At 42.1% G+C, this 16275-nt stretch overlaps 1 protein-coding gene across 3 annotated transcripts in view; it reads left to right on the top strand.

The window, feature by feature from the left end:
• Positions 1 to 16275, top strand: part of nav3 (neuron navigator 3) — a 178950-nt gene that overhangs the window by 148219 nt on the left and 14456 nt on the right. For all 3 annotated transcript variants that reach the window (XM_061078914.1, XM_061078909.1, XM_061078921.1), the window contains 11 exons: positions 1669 to 1826; positions 2446 to 2640; positions 3162 to 3214; positions 4142 to 4165; positions 5712 to 5735; positions 5929 to 6006; positions 10208 to 10291; positions 11477 to 11588; positions 11933 to 12057; positions 15002 to 15025; positions 15516 to 15682. In XM_061078914.1, the coding sequence (XP_060934897.1) occupies positions 1669 to 1826; positions 2446 to 2640; positions 3162 to 3214; positions 4142 to 4165; positions 5712 to 5735; positions 5929 to 6006; positions 10208 to 10291; positions 11477 to 11588; positions 11933 to 12057; positions 15002 to 15025; positions 15516 to 15682 (1044 nt within the window). The remainder of the gene's footprint in view (positions 1 to 1668; positions 1827 to 2445; positions 2641 to 3161; positions 3215 to 4141; positions 4166 to 5711; positions 5736 to 5928; positions 6007 to 10207; positions 10292 to 11476; positions 11589 to 11932; positions 12058 to 15001; positions 15026 to 15515; positions 15683 to 16275) is intronic.

The following is a 16275-nucleotide window of genomic DNA, read 5'->3' as shown; positions in this document are numbered from 1 at the left end:
AAATTAATTATAGCTTAAAGTTACATATTAATGCTTGAAATAAACAGGTATGCATGATTCATTTGAGAAAGAAGTGGACATACATTTGACAAAGAGAGGTTGAGAACTACTGATGTATAAATCAGTGAGTTGTGTGATTATTTTATATACTATTCACACTGCACACCACATTTCTTCACAAATCAGACAAGCTGCCGATGAAGACTTTTTGCAGAATGCATTATACAGAGCATTACTGTATGTAATGAAGAAATACAAGACTCTCTTTAAACATCTGTTACATTTTCCATCATGTTTTTGGTCACCTTGTTTTTTGTGACTTACATCTTGTGTCACCTCCAACAAATGCTGAGGGCCCAAAAGTGATGATAGCTCAGTATCTGATTTTGTACCAGAGAGCCTGAAGTGAGGCAAAAACAATTCCTCCGCAGTATGAGATGATCAGGCAGGGGCATGTTTGTCTGCCTCCCTGTGTGCCCCCCCTTATCCTCTCTCCCCATCTCGTGCACTGCTAGAATGCGGCACAAACAGCCACCATGACAGAGCATTTCTTCCTCAGCTCCCTTCAAGGGCCTAAACACCCTGATAACATTTCCCTCTGTCAGAACGGGGGGGGTTCTTCCAGTGTGGTTTTTGAATTTAGTTGGGACCAAAGGGGGAGGGACAGAAATACCATAACCCATTCATCACAGTGGCACCACTTCTGCAGGGAACAGCCTCTCTAGCCAATTATACATGACTGCTGCAGCGGGGTTGGACAGGGCATGCTGGTTTACAAACCATTCTTTCATTTTGCTATTTGGAACTTTAACTTTACTGCGCCTAAGAGCATTCAGATCTTATACTTCACTTAATGCCAGTTGAAAGTGATGCTGAGTACAGACTGCAGTGTTTTCTCCTTCTGACCGTCTCGACACATCTCCAACCACACAGCACTTTTTACGCCTGATCTTTAGATTTTCTTACAAGTAGAGCTTAGGCTTGTAATTGCCCCCTTTAGTCGTATAAATAAGCATGTTGCTTCGGCTGATGGGGGTTCTGTAAGTGCTAAGTATACTGAGTCAAACAACGACCTCTGGATATTTCAGTCTATTCCATTTCAACTTCAGTGAGGGGCGAATGCTGGTGTGTCACTCGGTTTGCTACTGTGCCACCACACTCAACCCAGTCATTCAACTCTCAGACAGCCAATCCCTGAGGGAGAGAATGCAAACCATAGGCGTGGGGAACAGGGTCAGATGTGACAAGTGTAGTAATGGGGTCGCTGGAAGGAAGACGCCGCTGAAAAAGGGATGAGTGCAAACTCAATTATCATCCTCAGAGGATTAAATATGGCTGATTGGCGTGTGTGCGATAAGGGCCTGCTGTTGCCGAGCCATTCTGGAGCTGGGGAGAGAAGAAATGAACCCCAGTGTGTGTCTGTGTGGCAGCTCTGAGCTAGAGGAGTATGTTTATATAGTGTATGAGTGTATGATATAAGCATGTGTACATCAATGTGGTGTGGCTGCACATTTTGTATGTCCCTTCTACTCACATGCTTCTGTGTTATGAGCTCCACACTCATTGCATCAACACAGAACCTCCCTACTTCAAATATCTCCATGTAACAAGTGCATGCTGTCTGCAACCATTCCTGCCATGGGCTTACGCCGTCTTTGGGGGTTTCAGGTACCCTCCGTCCTCCCGGCAGGCGTCCCACGAGGAAGGGAAGGAGTGGTTGAGGTCCCATTCAACAGGGGGGCTTCAGGACACAGGCAGTCAATCCCCACTGTCTCCTCCAGGAGCCTCCTGCACCACCACTGGGAAATACCACTACTCCAACCTGCGTGAGTCGTTAGTAATAAACTGTGATGGAGGCATATCATATATCATATACACTGAGTATCTATTTAGCATGTATATTTGCTCTAAGTGACTTACATTGCAGTGCATGCTTTACCCATTTAAAGCTCAGCACAAATAAGCCAGATATTGAATTGGGTGAAATGTTGAATTTCCTTACCCAAAGAAAAATTGAAATAAGCAGAGGGGGTTATCCAATGTGTTTCAATTCAAATATAACATCTACAAATAAACCAATGAAGTGCAACCAGAGACGGATACCAAGGCAACAAAGACAAATCTTTCCAGATGAGGGGCATGAGTATTAAGTATTAATGTACTTTTATGACTGTCAATTATTTTAGCAATGTTTTCAAAGTTCTCTATGTCAATGTGACAATTAGCAGTGTCTTGAACTCAACTGTAAAAATAGATGATACTTTTTTAATGTGGAAATCCAAAACCTATTGATGTCAATTGAAATCTTAGCACATTTGCTCCATTTGTAGCTTTGACTTGGTTATTGTTCAGTCCATGAATGATGGATAATTGATGCATGTACTGGTGCAAAACCACAACACGTTTAAATACTGATTTTGTCTGTTTTTTCCCCCATCCGTCCAGTGAGTCCCACCAACATTAGCCAGTATAACCTGCCACCAATCAGCAATTGCATGAGCCGATCCAACAGCATCCCTGCCCATGACTCCTTTGACCTGTATGAAGAGGGTCACCCACTGGGGAGCAGCGCCACCTCCTTGGAGGACCGTCCACGTGGCATCAGCCGCTCTGGCTCCTTCAGGGACAGCACTGATGAAGGTGGGGGAACCGCATAAACACACTTTCTGAATACACTGCTGAAAAATGAAACATCCATACTAAGATGCATTCAGAAATGATTAAAAGTCCATGTTCACCAAAGCAAAGACCCCAGTCATCAAGTACTTTACAATCAGATTTAATGAGCTCTCTCTCTGTGTTTATACTGTGAGAGAGCTGGCGGATGGCTCGCTCTTCTGATCTTCCTGTGGATGATTTAAGTGGCTGTGATTACATCCATATAGAGGTCGTCTTTTTAACTGCCGAATCTGGGTTTTTTCCTGCCCTTTTATAGCTGTTATGAATATTACATCATCTGAATGAGCTACCATTACTCTCAAGTGCTAATCACTCAACTGGGTAATCAAGAATAAATAACAAAGCCATAAAAAGGACTTTAAATCCAACAGACAAAGTAGAACATGTTAACGTATACATTTTATCTGTAGCATGACATTTTTACACAATTTTTTTTTTACAATAAAGTATTTTATTGCTCACCACTCTCTCAATGCTTACAGTCCATGGCTCCTCATTGTCTCTGGTCTCCAGCACATCTTCACTGTACTCAGCGGTAAGTAGGTGGACAACTTGTCTTCGTTATAATACAGATTTTCAGTGTAAGTGTTGCAGTCACGCATCGTACATCTCTAACTTATAAATCATGCTGTAAGTCTTGGTTAAAGCTGCCCCAGTCTTAGATCACATTATTACATGTAATATCATAGATGTTGATCGAAGTGACGGAGAATTATATTCAATTCTATTCAATTTCACTCATCTCTGTGTACTCGTTCTGTCTGTTTTGTTTAAGTCACTTCCAGACACAACAGGCAGGTGTTTTCAGGGGAGAATCTACATTTAACATTAAAGTACAAACTTTAAATTTTTAAAGATAAACATCAAACAGTACCATCAAATCCTTCAGCTCTTTCTAGTGATGCAGTGAAGCCTTAAATCTCACATGCACTTTGTTCCAATATGTCAGTCTTCTCCCTTGTGTTTTTTTAGGAACAAAAAAATGTCTTTCCATGCTGCATGCTTTCAGAGCAACTGTAGATAAGACTCTGGGCAGGTGCTTGTGTCTTACAACACAGCCTGCTCTCGAGTCGTCCGAATCAGTGAGGAGGAGAATCGATTCCCTCCCACCTCCGCCTCTTTCCAATAACACTTGCAGTTTGCAGAGGAAAGGCCTGGCTGACAAATAGAGTTTGTTGTCACTCCCAAAGTTTTCGCTCTGGTCGAATTCACTTGTTCATTCTGTGTTTTTTTATATAAATATAAACCATTTTCCATTCAGTCTGATTTCCACTTTAACGCCTGTGATATTTTCCCTCCTTTTAATCTCTCTCTATTTGAAAGTTTCTCTTTGTCTCTGTGTTCACCATTTCACAATCGTCTTCTCCTCTTCGGCATTAGAATGCTTCTCATGGCTTATTTTCTGATTAAACACAACACACGAAGCCAATGTTTCCTAACTATGTTTGCTGCTTTCTTACAGACTGAGGAGAAAGCACACTCAGAGGTAAGAACGGGAAACAATGTGTCCATCTGTCTGTCTGCATGCTTCCTGTTTGCACCTTCCTGCTTTACACCAATGTATTTACAGATATTTACACCTTGAAGCGGCTCAGTGGCTGTTCTGTAGGTGGAGGTGGGCGGTTAAGTGCTTTCTTATGGACACCTCAAAGAGAGCTTCTCACTGACCAGATTTTATTTTTGCTCTGTGTGGGATTCAGTCCAACAACCTCCATGACACATGCATGTGTGTCTGCCCTGAGGCGACTGCCGGTTGTTTGCTTCTGGTGGTCTTCGTGTGCATTTGTGTGTCTTTCTACTTCACTGCATCCGGAGACACAATGTCTATCAAAGCACAAACAGTGATATTTGTTCAGCTTCATTTAAATCTATATCTATTAGTAATCATTTTTAATCAAAAATAAAACTTAGTGATGGTGGATCAAATGTATCAGGTTCTACAGCAAAGCAGTTTAACACAACGTTGCATTGCTTTTTCTTATCAAAAAATCGTTCACGTTAATTTCATCTCGATCATAAATAACCACACATCCCTTCTCTGCTCCATTAAGTGCATTATTTACTAGTTAAAAACGTACAATATTAATATCTTACGCATGCCCTGCCACTTGGCTCTTTTTAATTATCTTCATTCAACAGTTCATCACTGGTTCTTCTTTGATTTTCCAGATTTATGTTTAGATCTTTTTATTTCTGTTAAAATTCCCTGTCTCTGTCCTTGCTTTTAGCTCAACGTTGGATCAAACAGTAAAGGCAAATACATCTCAGTGTTTGTTTATCCCTGCCAGATGGATGTAGTTTAGCTTTTCATGACAGCTTTTCTCAGTGCAAACTCTGACAATCATGGATTACAGTCACTGTGCAGCACCACAAGCGACCCAATTTAAGTTTATTTTCCCTCTAAACAGGCTTTAAACGACAGGTGACCTACACACGACCTGAATGCGTCTTAATTTACAGGAGACATTTGCTATAATGTTGGCACAACAACAGCTTGACAAAGCACTGCTGGCACAGAGGATGAGAAAGAAAAATCAACAGAAAACATAATGATTTGGTATTTTTGAGAATTCTAAATCTAAAGCTGATCTCTTAAGACAAGGAAATATGGCCTTAGCCTGGGCTGATGTCTTGTCAACATTAATGTCAGTTCATATTGATATCAGGTATAGATTATAGCAAAATGTAAATGTAAAATTCCCCCCCAAAAAAATTAAAAAACTTAGTTAATCAGTTTGACAGACACCAGAGACCTTCTTGTGATTACCCACTCCTTTTTGGTTCTTGTTTTGTCCACTTTGGTAAACTGACCTGATCGGACTCTTCGCTCATGATAAAAGAAACAATATCAGGTGTTTGCAAATACTGTTTGACCCAGGTGAGGAACACTGACCCTTAACGCTTGCTCTGTTAGTCTAACCACAAGAGACAATGCTGTGGTGAAAGTCTGTCTCTCCCGCCACATTACGACATGCTGTTTGATGGAGGCATGCAACATAGTGTTAATTTATACTCTTCTCTTTTCAATCAAGGGCCAAACAGTCCAAAATTCCACGGTAATCCCCCACACTTTATGTTCACAGTTCACCCCAGTGTCTTACTACACAGTGTTACCATGTACCTGCACACTTTTCACATCAACAATATCAGCAAGGGAGTTGCAAGTTCAACACCTCTTTCATTGCAATCAGTCTTATTTATCTTTGCTTTCCAGGAGCATTAACCTCTCTTCCTTCTTCACCCAACCAGCAAATCAGAAAGCTGCGCCGGGAGCTGGACGCCTCTCAGGAGAAGGTTGCGACCCTGACATCTCAGCTTACCACCAACGTGAGTTTGTTTACTTCAAGCCGGTGACGGGTAATTTGCATCAGAGAGCTTTTATGGGAACTGTTGCCTATTAAAGCTCTGGAAGGAATAGAAATCTTTAAGACGCCCACTAATTCCTTTACTGTGTCCCTGTTGAGGCTGCTGTGCGGGTATTTAGGCTTTTGCTTGTTTGATTTTGTCAAGGTGTGGGTTTTTGCGCGCTTGTTCTTAGATGGGATGTTTTCTCATGTGTGTTTGTGTGTCTACCGTGCAGCACGGATCGTCTCTTTGCTTTTGTTTCTGCCGTCGGGGTTTCAACAGGAACAGGAGTCTCTCGCAAATTCAGCCAAGCGGAGAGAATCAAATAGAGATAGACGGGCACAGAGAGAGTACAGGGAGATGAGGATAAGTGAATCTAGACTCGAGTGCGTCATGCGTGGGTGAAACCGAGTGAGATACAGAAGCCCTCCAACCCCCAGACCAAGCTGTCTCTGTGCTGAGATTCAGACGGATCGACAAACTGCATCGTCTGATCAAACATTGAGGCAGACGCTTCAGCCCAATGCTTTGATCGCAAACTTTAGCGATAGAAATTGAAGGCGAAACAGAAGGAAAACTTGACGAATGGAAGAGGAAGACATGAATTAATAGAAGATTGACATAGTCACAGTAAAACAGCATTTGCTGTGTTGTGTTATACTTGTGTGGAAAAATCCACCATTTGGTGGTGTTCTGGTTTCTCCAACATATATGATAATCAACTGATTGTGCAAAATGGCAACAGTTCTTACTCTCTAATTCATTAACTGCTACTGCCTCAGTATGCTGCCACATATTAATAAGTCACCACTGTCATGGTTTCAAGTCTTGTAATGCATAGTGTTTTAAAACATTGTAAACATAGGGAATATTTTCGGTTTCTCCTTCTTTTAGTCTGGTTATAGTAAAATAAAAGCCTGCAGCATCATTATATACAGTATTGGATGCTAGTCAGTTTCTGGCAGGAATATTATCAGCATCACTCTGGGATATTCAGTGAGATGAGCATCATTTACACATTTAGACATTTAGAGACACATTTACTAGCATAAAAAACATTCTAGAGATAATCAAAGTAAGGATAGATGAGAACTATTAAAATTCTGCAGAGGCCATCCTTTTTTGGTAACATAATATATTCTATGACTATTATGTTTTGCTACAAAACCATCAGCACTGTGGCAATATCCGGTAACATCGAAGTCACAATCTGAATAGAAGATTTCAGTATAAAACACAATTTGCTCTCGATACTGCCTGGACCTCAACAGGGTCACAGAGCATCAAAACATGCTTTACTGTGCCAAGCCATTTGCAAACTCACACAACTGACACACATGTGCTGTACAGCTCCCACTTGAAATTAAATAAGAGAGAGAAAGAAATACACACATGTGGTCGTGTTTTACCGGATCACTCTGCATCTACATGTCAGCATGGTGGGCTGTTGGTGCTATAAGCTCATCTTATCGTCCCAGTGGGGAGTGTGACTGTGGAAATGTCAGCCTCAGCAGCCCTCCTGTATGAACTGACATGCTCTCCACCCACAGTCCAAAGCTAGATGCTCGCTGCGTTGTGTAAGACATGCCAGAAACATTGTTTAATCTGCTCTCTTCCCGCAGGCACCCTCACACATGGAAATATACAGTAAATTCACATTCATACACATAGTAGAGGAATTCAAACTCAGAAAAAAACAAGTGTCAAACATTTTAGTAAATGTGGAATGCTATATATTTTTCTCAATTGAGTGTAGAACTTTCTATTATACTTTTAGAATGTAAATATAGAGTCAATTTGAAGGCAGCTTGTTCCTTAATATGATAACACTGATTTATTTATAATTGATTCTCTAATGCTTAATTCATGTTTGGTGTGTGTTATAAAAGGTCATATCCATTTGAATGTGACTAAATGCAATTATTTTATATTTTATAAATTCTTGTTGGTGTAAAAAATGTCAACATACAGGGGAAAATTTAACAATTCAATCATAAAAATCACCAAAACTGGAGTCATGGTAAAGTCAGAATTTATTAATAAATGTTAATATTTCCTGAACAGTCTGAACAGAGCGTGTTTTCATTTCATCTCCAGCCTTCTCATGAGAGGAGATGTGCAGTGACTGCGATCACGTGATCTTGATCTCATCTCATGTGTCACATAAAACATGATTATCATCATCTTTATCGGTCTTTGTTGTGTTCAGGAAATTGAATCTGGATCCTAAATTAAGTGTTATGGTTGGGTTGTTACCCTCTGTCACCCCGTATGATCTCATAATGACTCCCACATTAAAAACATATTCGTTGGGTACCCCCCCAATGTTCCCTTAATTAACTGCCTATTTGTTATATGGCGCAGAATTAGCAGAAACAACATCCTGTTCAAGATAGTGGGAGGATAATTTTCTTTTCTGAAGGGGGGGGTTCTTTGAAGGGGATTCATTTTCTGGCTCTGGATGTCGTTGAATCAGGTTCAAGAGTTCACAAAAGCACCTCTCCACTCTTACCCTTCACTGCGTCACTCTGTCCTTCTCGTCTGTCCTTTTCTACCCTCCTGCTCTGCCTGGAAAGGTTCTCCTTCCCCACCACTCCTTTCTCTTTTCTCCTCCCTTATTAAAGACTTTGATATCGTCCCCTCTCCTCCTTGCTTTAGTTTTTAAGGGATGCAGAACAGCAGTAGTTGCTGGTTTCAACGACTGCAGTCTGTCCCGTCAGGACACTTACCACCCCTACTATGTCCTTCACATCTTTAAGAGTAGCATGGAGCAGCGCTGACGTCAATGCCTTCTTCTCGTCTAGTTCTCTGGTTTGACCCGCCATCAACCTTTACCCTGGGTCTCAACATCATGACACACGTCAGAAAAATTGGGCTTCAGGGGCCAAATGTGGCCAACGGGACTGGGCCTCAGGCGCAGCACAGATGGTTCAGCCATGGGACACATTAGGGACTGATCAGCATCTCGTTCGGGGCGGACAGGTGGGCCGGGGGGGGGCAGTTGAGTCGGAGCTCACAGGTGGAGTTGGACCGAGATGTGGCGGTGGAGAGATGTGTTGGAACAGTTGGCATTTCTAAAGGTCAAGACCTTTGCTGATTCATCCACGGACACAGAGGAGAAGAGGCAGCACAGAGGGTGCGACTGTGTGTGTGTGTGTGTGTTTGTGTGTGTGTGTGTGCATGCGTGCGTGTGTGTGTCTGGAGTTATGAAGTCCTCACCAGATGAGAAAGATAAGGAATTTACATCTTGTCAGAGCTGCTGTAGGGCTGTATTACACATTAAGGAACAAATGCAATTAAATTCAATTAATGAAAGTCCTAGAAAGTGTCGTGATGACCACGTGTATGTGTGTGTGTGTATACGTGTGTGTTTGTGTAGAGCAGAGATTGTCTGATCTGTCTGGGCATGCTGCCCAGCTCCCTGAGACACACCAGGCCCGACAGGTGTCTCAGGGTCTTGAGCTCGGGATGAGCGTGCAGTACACACTCACACACATGCACACACAGATTTGAAATGCAAGTACCGACCCAGCTCTCAACCAAATGCAGTCACACACAAACGACAGGTTCAACAGAGCAGATGGCCTCACGTTGCTGCTTCTTCAGGTGACAGCTGAAGTCAGGGGAGCAGCCTTTCTCTGATCTTTGGGCCTCTGTGATATCAACATGTCTCGCTCGGTGCTGAGGCTTTTCGTCTTGGTGTTAGTCCAGAGCCAATATGATGAAACTGTAAAGTCGTATGAAAGTCCCTGTTCAAATGAACCATTTTGAACATGCTTGGTGTGAACTTGCCATTGAAATGTGAGGCTGATTCAAAGTGAAAGGCAACATATTTCTTTTTTTTCTTTTTTAATCCCAGCAGGAGTTCTTCAGACCTGTAGGAAGAATCTTTGCACACCCCTAATTTGTGTTTAGAATACATTCTGACAGAGCTCATGTTACAGTAGAGTTCACCCAGAGTCCAAACCAATCTAAGGCTCATGTTAAATGTTTTAAATTGTCAATGTTGTAGTGATTAATGTGCAGTTGTGTGACATATCTGAAAAAAAGGAGGAACTCTTTCCCAAAGGATGAAAAAATAATTTAATCCTAATTTAAACAACATCATAACTCCTTTGCTGTAACCAGTGTTAAAGTAATGAAATGACTGAAAACTGCATTTTCTGTCTCTCTGTGTCTGCAGGCTCACCTGGTGGCAGCCTTCGAAAAGAGCCTGAGTAACATGACTGGCCGCCTGCAGAGTCTCACCATGACCGCTGAACAAAAGGTACAAGAGCTTAGTCCTGCATGTGAAATATACGGTGCCCGAACTCCATGACGAAGGGATTATAGGGAGGAGAAATGATTTGAAACAGGCAGCTTGTAGATTAATGTTCAGTTCCTGACCAATGTGTAAGGTTTTCTTCTTTTCCCACAATGTAATTATGAAAGTTTTATAGTTGTTGCCTGAGTTCACTCCTTACCTCAACCGAAGTGGTTTGACTTGATTTAACTGCAAACCTTCCTGCCTTAAAGGGAGGTAAAAGGTTTTTGCGATATAGAAGAGTTCAGCATATTCCTTACACCTACAGCCCCAAATCCTTTTTACAACCAATGTATTCTCCAGGAATCTTCCAGCATTATTCTGCCCTCAACTCTTCTTTCTACGTTTTCTTACAAGTTGACTTTTTCACAGAGAGGAGCTTTTAGAAGATGATGAATGTTGCTGAAACACTGATCACACAGCAGCAATATGTTCAAAGATATGTCCCTACCACAAACTATGAATGCTTCCCTCTGTTCACGCTCAAACTCACACACACACACACACACACACACACGGTGCACTGACAAGCCCTGGCACATTTTTAATCCTCTATAAATTAAAGCAGGTGGTATATCTTTGTCAAACAAGGCCGTCCCAACTTTTAATTAAAGCGGAAACCCCTGTCTACAAGCCTCAGTGGGTTTTCAGGAAAGGCAGAATATGAGACTCGTTCTATCTGATCGTGTTGGTTCAACAGAGAGGACAGCTTCTTTTTTTTTATTCTAAGCAGGTGGTGCTGGCTTTGGGGCAGATCCACAGTGAGACTCTTTTCTTCGCCAAAATACCATCCCCCTCTTTTTGTCTCTCATTCTCTCCCACTAAAAGCCATGCCAGTGCAAAATTTAAGAAGTCGTTTCCAGTGACAAAGCTAATGTGTTCATTCCAACAAACTCGGTGTGTCATCCTTTTTAAAAATAACCTCGGGTGGTCATCAATTCTGGGTTTGTTCCATCTGTTTTATGTAGACTACAAAGAATATATTTCCCAGAATAATGTCTATGCCTAGACTAAAAGCATCACCCCCCCCCCCCCCCTCTCTCTCTCTCTCTCTCTCTCTCTCTCTCTCTCTCTCTCTCTCTCTCTCTCTCTCTCTTTCTCTTTCTCTCTCTCTCTCTCTCCCCCCCCCCCTCTCTCCTCTCTTTTCAGGAGACTGAGTTGGTTGAGCTGCGGGAGACGATAGACTCGCTGAAGACCCAGAACACAGACGCTCAGACGGCCATTCAGGTGGCTCTCAATGGCCCTGATCACCTCCACAAAGGTAATGAAGGAACAAACAGGGGCGATTGGCCCAGATATTTAGGAGGCCTTAAATACTTTACTGTTTCATGAGCAGATGATTGTTTTTTCCCGATTGGCCCCAGAGGGAATTTAACCGAGTACTTCCAGTATTTGCCTTTATTAGTCACAGAAACAACCTGATTCAGAAGTTTGATCAATTTTGCAAACTAACTTTTTTCAAGTGTCAAACTTCCTTAAAACTGTTTTTTTAAAGCTGATCCAAACAAAGCTGAAGACTGAAGAGAACATTAAATAAACCAACACATTTTTAATACACCAACCAGCACATTTCACACTAAGAAATGTTTTGTCTGTCGTTTTTAGACCTGCGGATCAGACGGCAGCACTCGTCTGAAAGCATGTCTAGTATCAACAGCGCAGCCAGTCACTCCAGCATGGGCAGCTTGGGCAAGGACGCCGAAGACAAGAAGAAGAAGAAGAAGAGCTGGGTAGGTGGAAAAAACACAAAGAAGTCGACTCATCCCAGTGAGGCAATGTTGACAATATAGAGTACCTGGGGGGAAAAAGGAGTAATGTCAACCTGTTTTATTTTCTGTAATAATTTACATATCTCAGGATACTTGCTTCTCACCATTACACTGAGTTCTTTTTTCATTGTAGAGGAGATGGTTTTGCTGGTGAAGACTCATTATGCAAATGCATTATTCAGTGACAGTTAAGCTAGTTCAAACCTATACTCTATTCTTTACGCTAACATTAAAAAATTAAATGTCTAGAAGGCATAGAAGATGAGAATGGATCTATTAAATAAAGTTTGATTAGTCAGCCATTGTAATGGTTCAAAATGACCCAAATGCCTACAATATAACTGAAAATAGCAATACCTTTTTATTGGTAGTACTTTTAGTCCTTCTTTTGGTGTTAAATTAATTCAATTCAAGCCAGTTGTCCTGTGAATCAGGTGACGATAGAAGTCATTATGTACCTTGACAATCTACAAGTGTCATGTCACAGTGTCAACCAACTCGCTTTTTGTGTTTGGCTTCCCTCCGTAAAACTATGTTCACCTCGTCCCAATTTGCCATCATGTCACCGTTGCTAGGTTACAGCACTGACACTGTATCAGTTGAGTGCCCAAGGTATCATTCTGTGGTGAAGAGCAACAGTGGGTCAAGCAGAGGTGTTATGCACCCTGCCATTATTGCTTGAGACCCACTTAAAACTTCATATCCAGTGACAACAGCATGCAGAGTAGCTCGGACAGAAAGCGAAGTGGCTACTCACGTCACAGAGACACAGAAGTTGGACTTGAAACCAGGGCGATAGTGGCCCAGGGGTTTGAGAAGAGCTCTCTGAATTGGTGTGACAAGTGGGAAAGTCTGGGCAAGAGAGAAACTCTCACACCTGCCTTAACAGCTTCTGTACTTTTGAAAAGGGCTCTTGATCCCTCAATTATTCAACCGGACTCGGTCAAGTTTTGAGGTTTTAACTTTCACTGCTGTTTCTTTTCTTGAAAGCTCAAATAGTGCTTCTTTGGTTGCTCAGTTTCCTAAAATTACCACAATGTACTTGCACCTGCTAAGGGGTTGAAATCTAGTCAAAGAGAACATTTGCTCTATGCAGTGCCCATCTCCTGTTTCTCCTTCGACTGAGGAATTAGTCCTCAAATAACCACAAATCAAGTCTATAAATGCACGTCCACCACCATAAAGCTCCCTCCTCTCCCGCTGTCCTTCTCTCTGACGCTGCTGCTCTTTGCTTCACTCTACAATAGCAGCTCAGTGTCCCCGGCTGAAAGCTTATTTGCTGCAGCCAACTGAGTCAGACAGATGACATATTAGAAGTTTCATCTCATCCAAAGCTCACAGGGCCCGAGCCAGCTCTCAGTCTCTGCTGCAATGCAAAACGCTTGCCCTTGAAATGAAATGCATGCAAACAGCCCAAAAGTTCACCACAGAGTGTGACACCCAAGCCTGCCATGTTAAGTTAGATCCCCCCCAAAAAAGAGTCAGGCACATGAATACAAATCAATCCCTTTTTTTAGCAGCTATTAATTATTCATTTGCATAAATTCTGCCTTGGTGTGCACGTGGACAAAGTAGCAAGACATTGGAGCAAGGAAGCAGCAGAGGGAAAGTGCAATGAATCTGTTGACTGCTCTTTAGTGAGGCACCAACTTAAACATAAAACGAAAAGCATCCGACCTGTTGAAGCTTCCTCAAGCAGGACAGGGACTCTGGGTCAGTTCCCAGCAGTTGATATCTGACCTCAGGCAGGAGGGTAGGGCTTTCAGTTTTTGCCAAAAATCAAGTTCGAGCAAATTTGGCATGACACACAATCCATTTCAATATTATTCAACCCCGCATTCACGCAGTCAGACGAGGTTGAACACTGTCCGTTGTCTACATTGCAGAACCCAAAACACTTCCATACAGCGCGTCTCAGATGCTCTGGTGTCATGAGTGTTCGCTAGGGACAGCTTTGCTAGCTTGTCCTCCATTTTCATAGCAAAATGCTGCAACATAACTACATTACTCCCTTTACTGATAGGTCAAGCGACAGGCAATGGGCGTTGACAGTGGTCACCCCCTGCTGGATCAGGAGACAAACTTCTTCAGTCCCTCTGATGCGCTTCTAGACTTTACTGTAGACTTTACTTTACAAATATTAACTTTTCCCCCCCATGTTCAAATGAATGTCCGCATTTCAAATAAAAATGACAGCCCTAGTGGCAGGTGGTGAAAATGTCCCCACAGAGACTTATATTGTGTGTGTTGTTATTATTATTATTATAATATATACACTCATAACTGTAAACATGAGTAAGCATTATGAAGGCTTCAATACATACTGGAGCCTGTTTCAGAAAGCACACGGTAGTATTAAAATGCTTAATTTATGTAGTGCATTAGTACTGTATTTGTGTGGTGTATTATTGTATAATAATGGTTCACACTTGTTCAACAGAACATCTCGTACTGCAGGAGCTGTTATGAAATGCTGGAAGGAAAAAGGGGAAAATGTTTTCTAAAAGATTGACATATTCATTTGAGCATGTCATTTGAAGTCAATGGCATGTAAAATAGTCATATGTGCTTCCTCTCCATGAGTCCCCATTTTGTAAAACACTTTTTTTTTAAGTGGTAGTTAACCAAAGGGTTTCGACAATCAGATCTGTGAATGTTTCTTTCACGTAAATGGTAGATTTTAAAAAAGATAATGGCCTGAATGTCATCATAATAGCTCTCATCATTATTGTCATAATCCCTGCAAAAGCAATAACCGTATTTTCTTTGCGTGAAATCATACAGTTGCTCAGTAAATCACACACATTTGCAGCAATTATCCTGACTCAGCAGAGCGTTTGCAGTAGCAGCAACCAGGAGTATGTGTTTTTTGTGGCTTAACGTTGGGTGTGTTCTGCATCTTCAGGTGGCTGATTCCATCCCAGCTCAGGTCAGTGGATTCCAGAGTGTCTTCTGTATGTTTGCAGTGGTTGTTCCCCATTTCCTTCTCCCCTCGCTTTACTTTATTTCTTCCTTCTTCTCTCCCTCTCAGAGCAAGCTCTTCTTTCTCTTTTCTGGAAACGTCGGCATGGAAACAACAACCCTCCCCTCTTATTCCACGTCGTCCTCCTTTTCTTCCTCTCTTGTTAATTTTGATTGCCTGTTCAGTCTCATTTCTAGGGTCATTAAAGCCTTAAAGCCCGATCTCCCCTTCTCCATTTCTCATTTCCATCTCTACTTACGGCCTTGCTTTCTAAATCCCTCTTTACCTAAACCAGACAGTGACCATTGCTTGGACACAGCACAGAGTGACTTCCTGATCTGGCAGGATGTGATGTCATCTAAACTCACTCTTAGTAACTGGCATGACGTGCTCATTGCAATCGTTTGGTGGCAGTATTGACGTATTTGCCCCTGTGTGTTTGTTTCCTGTCTTGCAGTTACGCAGTTCCTTCAAGCAGGCGTTCAGCAAGAAAAAAACCAAATCTCAGTCGCCCCATGACGAGATGGAGGAGATGATTGACTCGCTGCCGTCCTCGCCCAAACTGCAGCATGACAACAGGCAGGGCAGCATCCTCACGCTGCACTCCTCGCCCTCCACCACAGAGTGAGTTTTTGCACATGCAGCCTCTCACAAATGCATATACACCCACATCCACTCCCACACAAATGTGCGTACATGCAAGTAACACACTTGTACAACACATGTAGATATCGATGCAAACTATTAAAAAAACATCTCTACATCTATTCTTTATTTTCACTATTATTTTTTGTTTTTTCACAAATGTCTTTAATCCCTCTCCTCACTTTTCTTTTCTTTTTCCTTTGACCATTCTGTTCATACTTCTCTTTAACATCTCTCCACCTGCTGTAGCAAGTGCATTTGCGATAGCAAGTCCTCCCCTATTTGGACACCAAAGAAAAAGCAAAACGGCCATGTTGTCTACAAGCACAGATCTCGGTAACAGGCACTGTGTGGCATGCTCCCAGGGACTGTATGTGCAGTGGGGTGTGTTGGTGTGATTTACCTTTGCATCTTAATGCTGCAAAAACCTCCGCATGTGAGAGCCACACAAACTGGACCAGAACCTTAAGTTATCTAAGCAATTGTAGTAGTTGGTCGAATTAAGGATTTAAAGGATAAGTAGTGACAATTTTCATACTAATGCTAATGCAAATTGGCTCTATGCCACTGCA

Source organism: Limanda limanda, chromosome 1 (assembly GCF_963576545.1).
Source record: "Limanda limanda chromosome 1, fLimLim1.1, whole genome shotgun sequence".
NCBI classification, from domain to species: domain Eukaryota; kingdom Metazoa; phylum Chordata; class Actinopteri; order Pleuronectiformes; family Pleuronectidae; genus Limanda; species Limanda limanda.
This window is presented reverse-complemented; position numbering and strand designations above follow the sequence as displayed.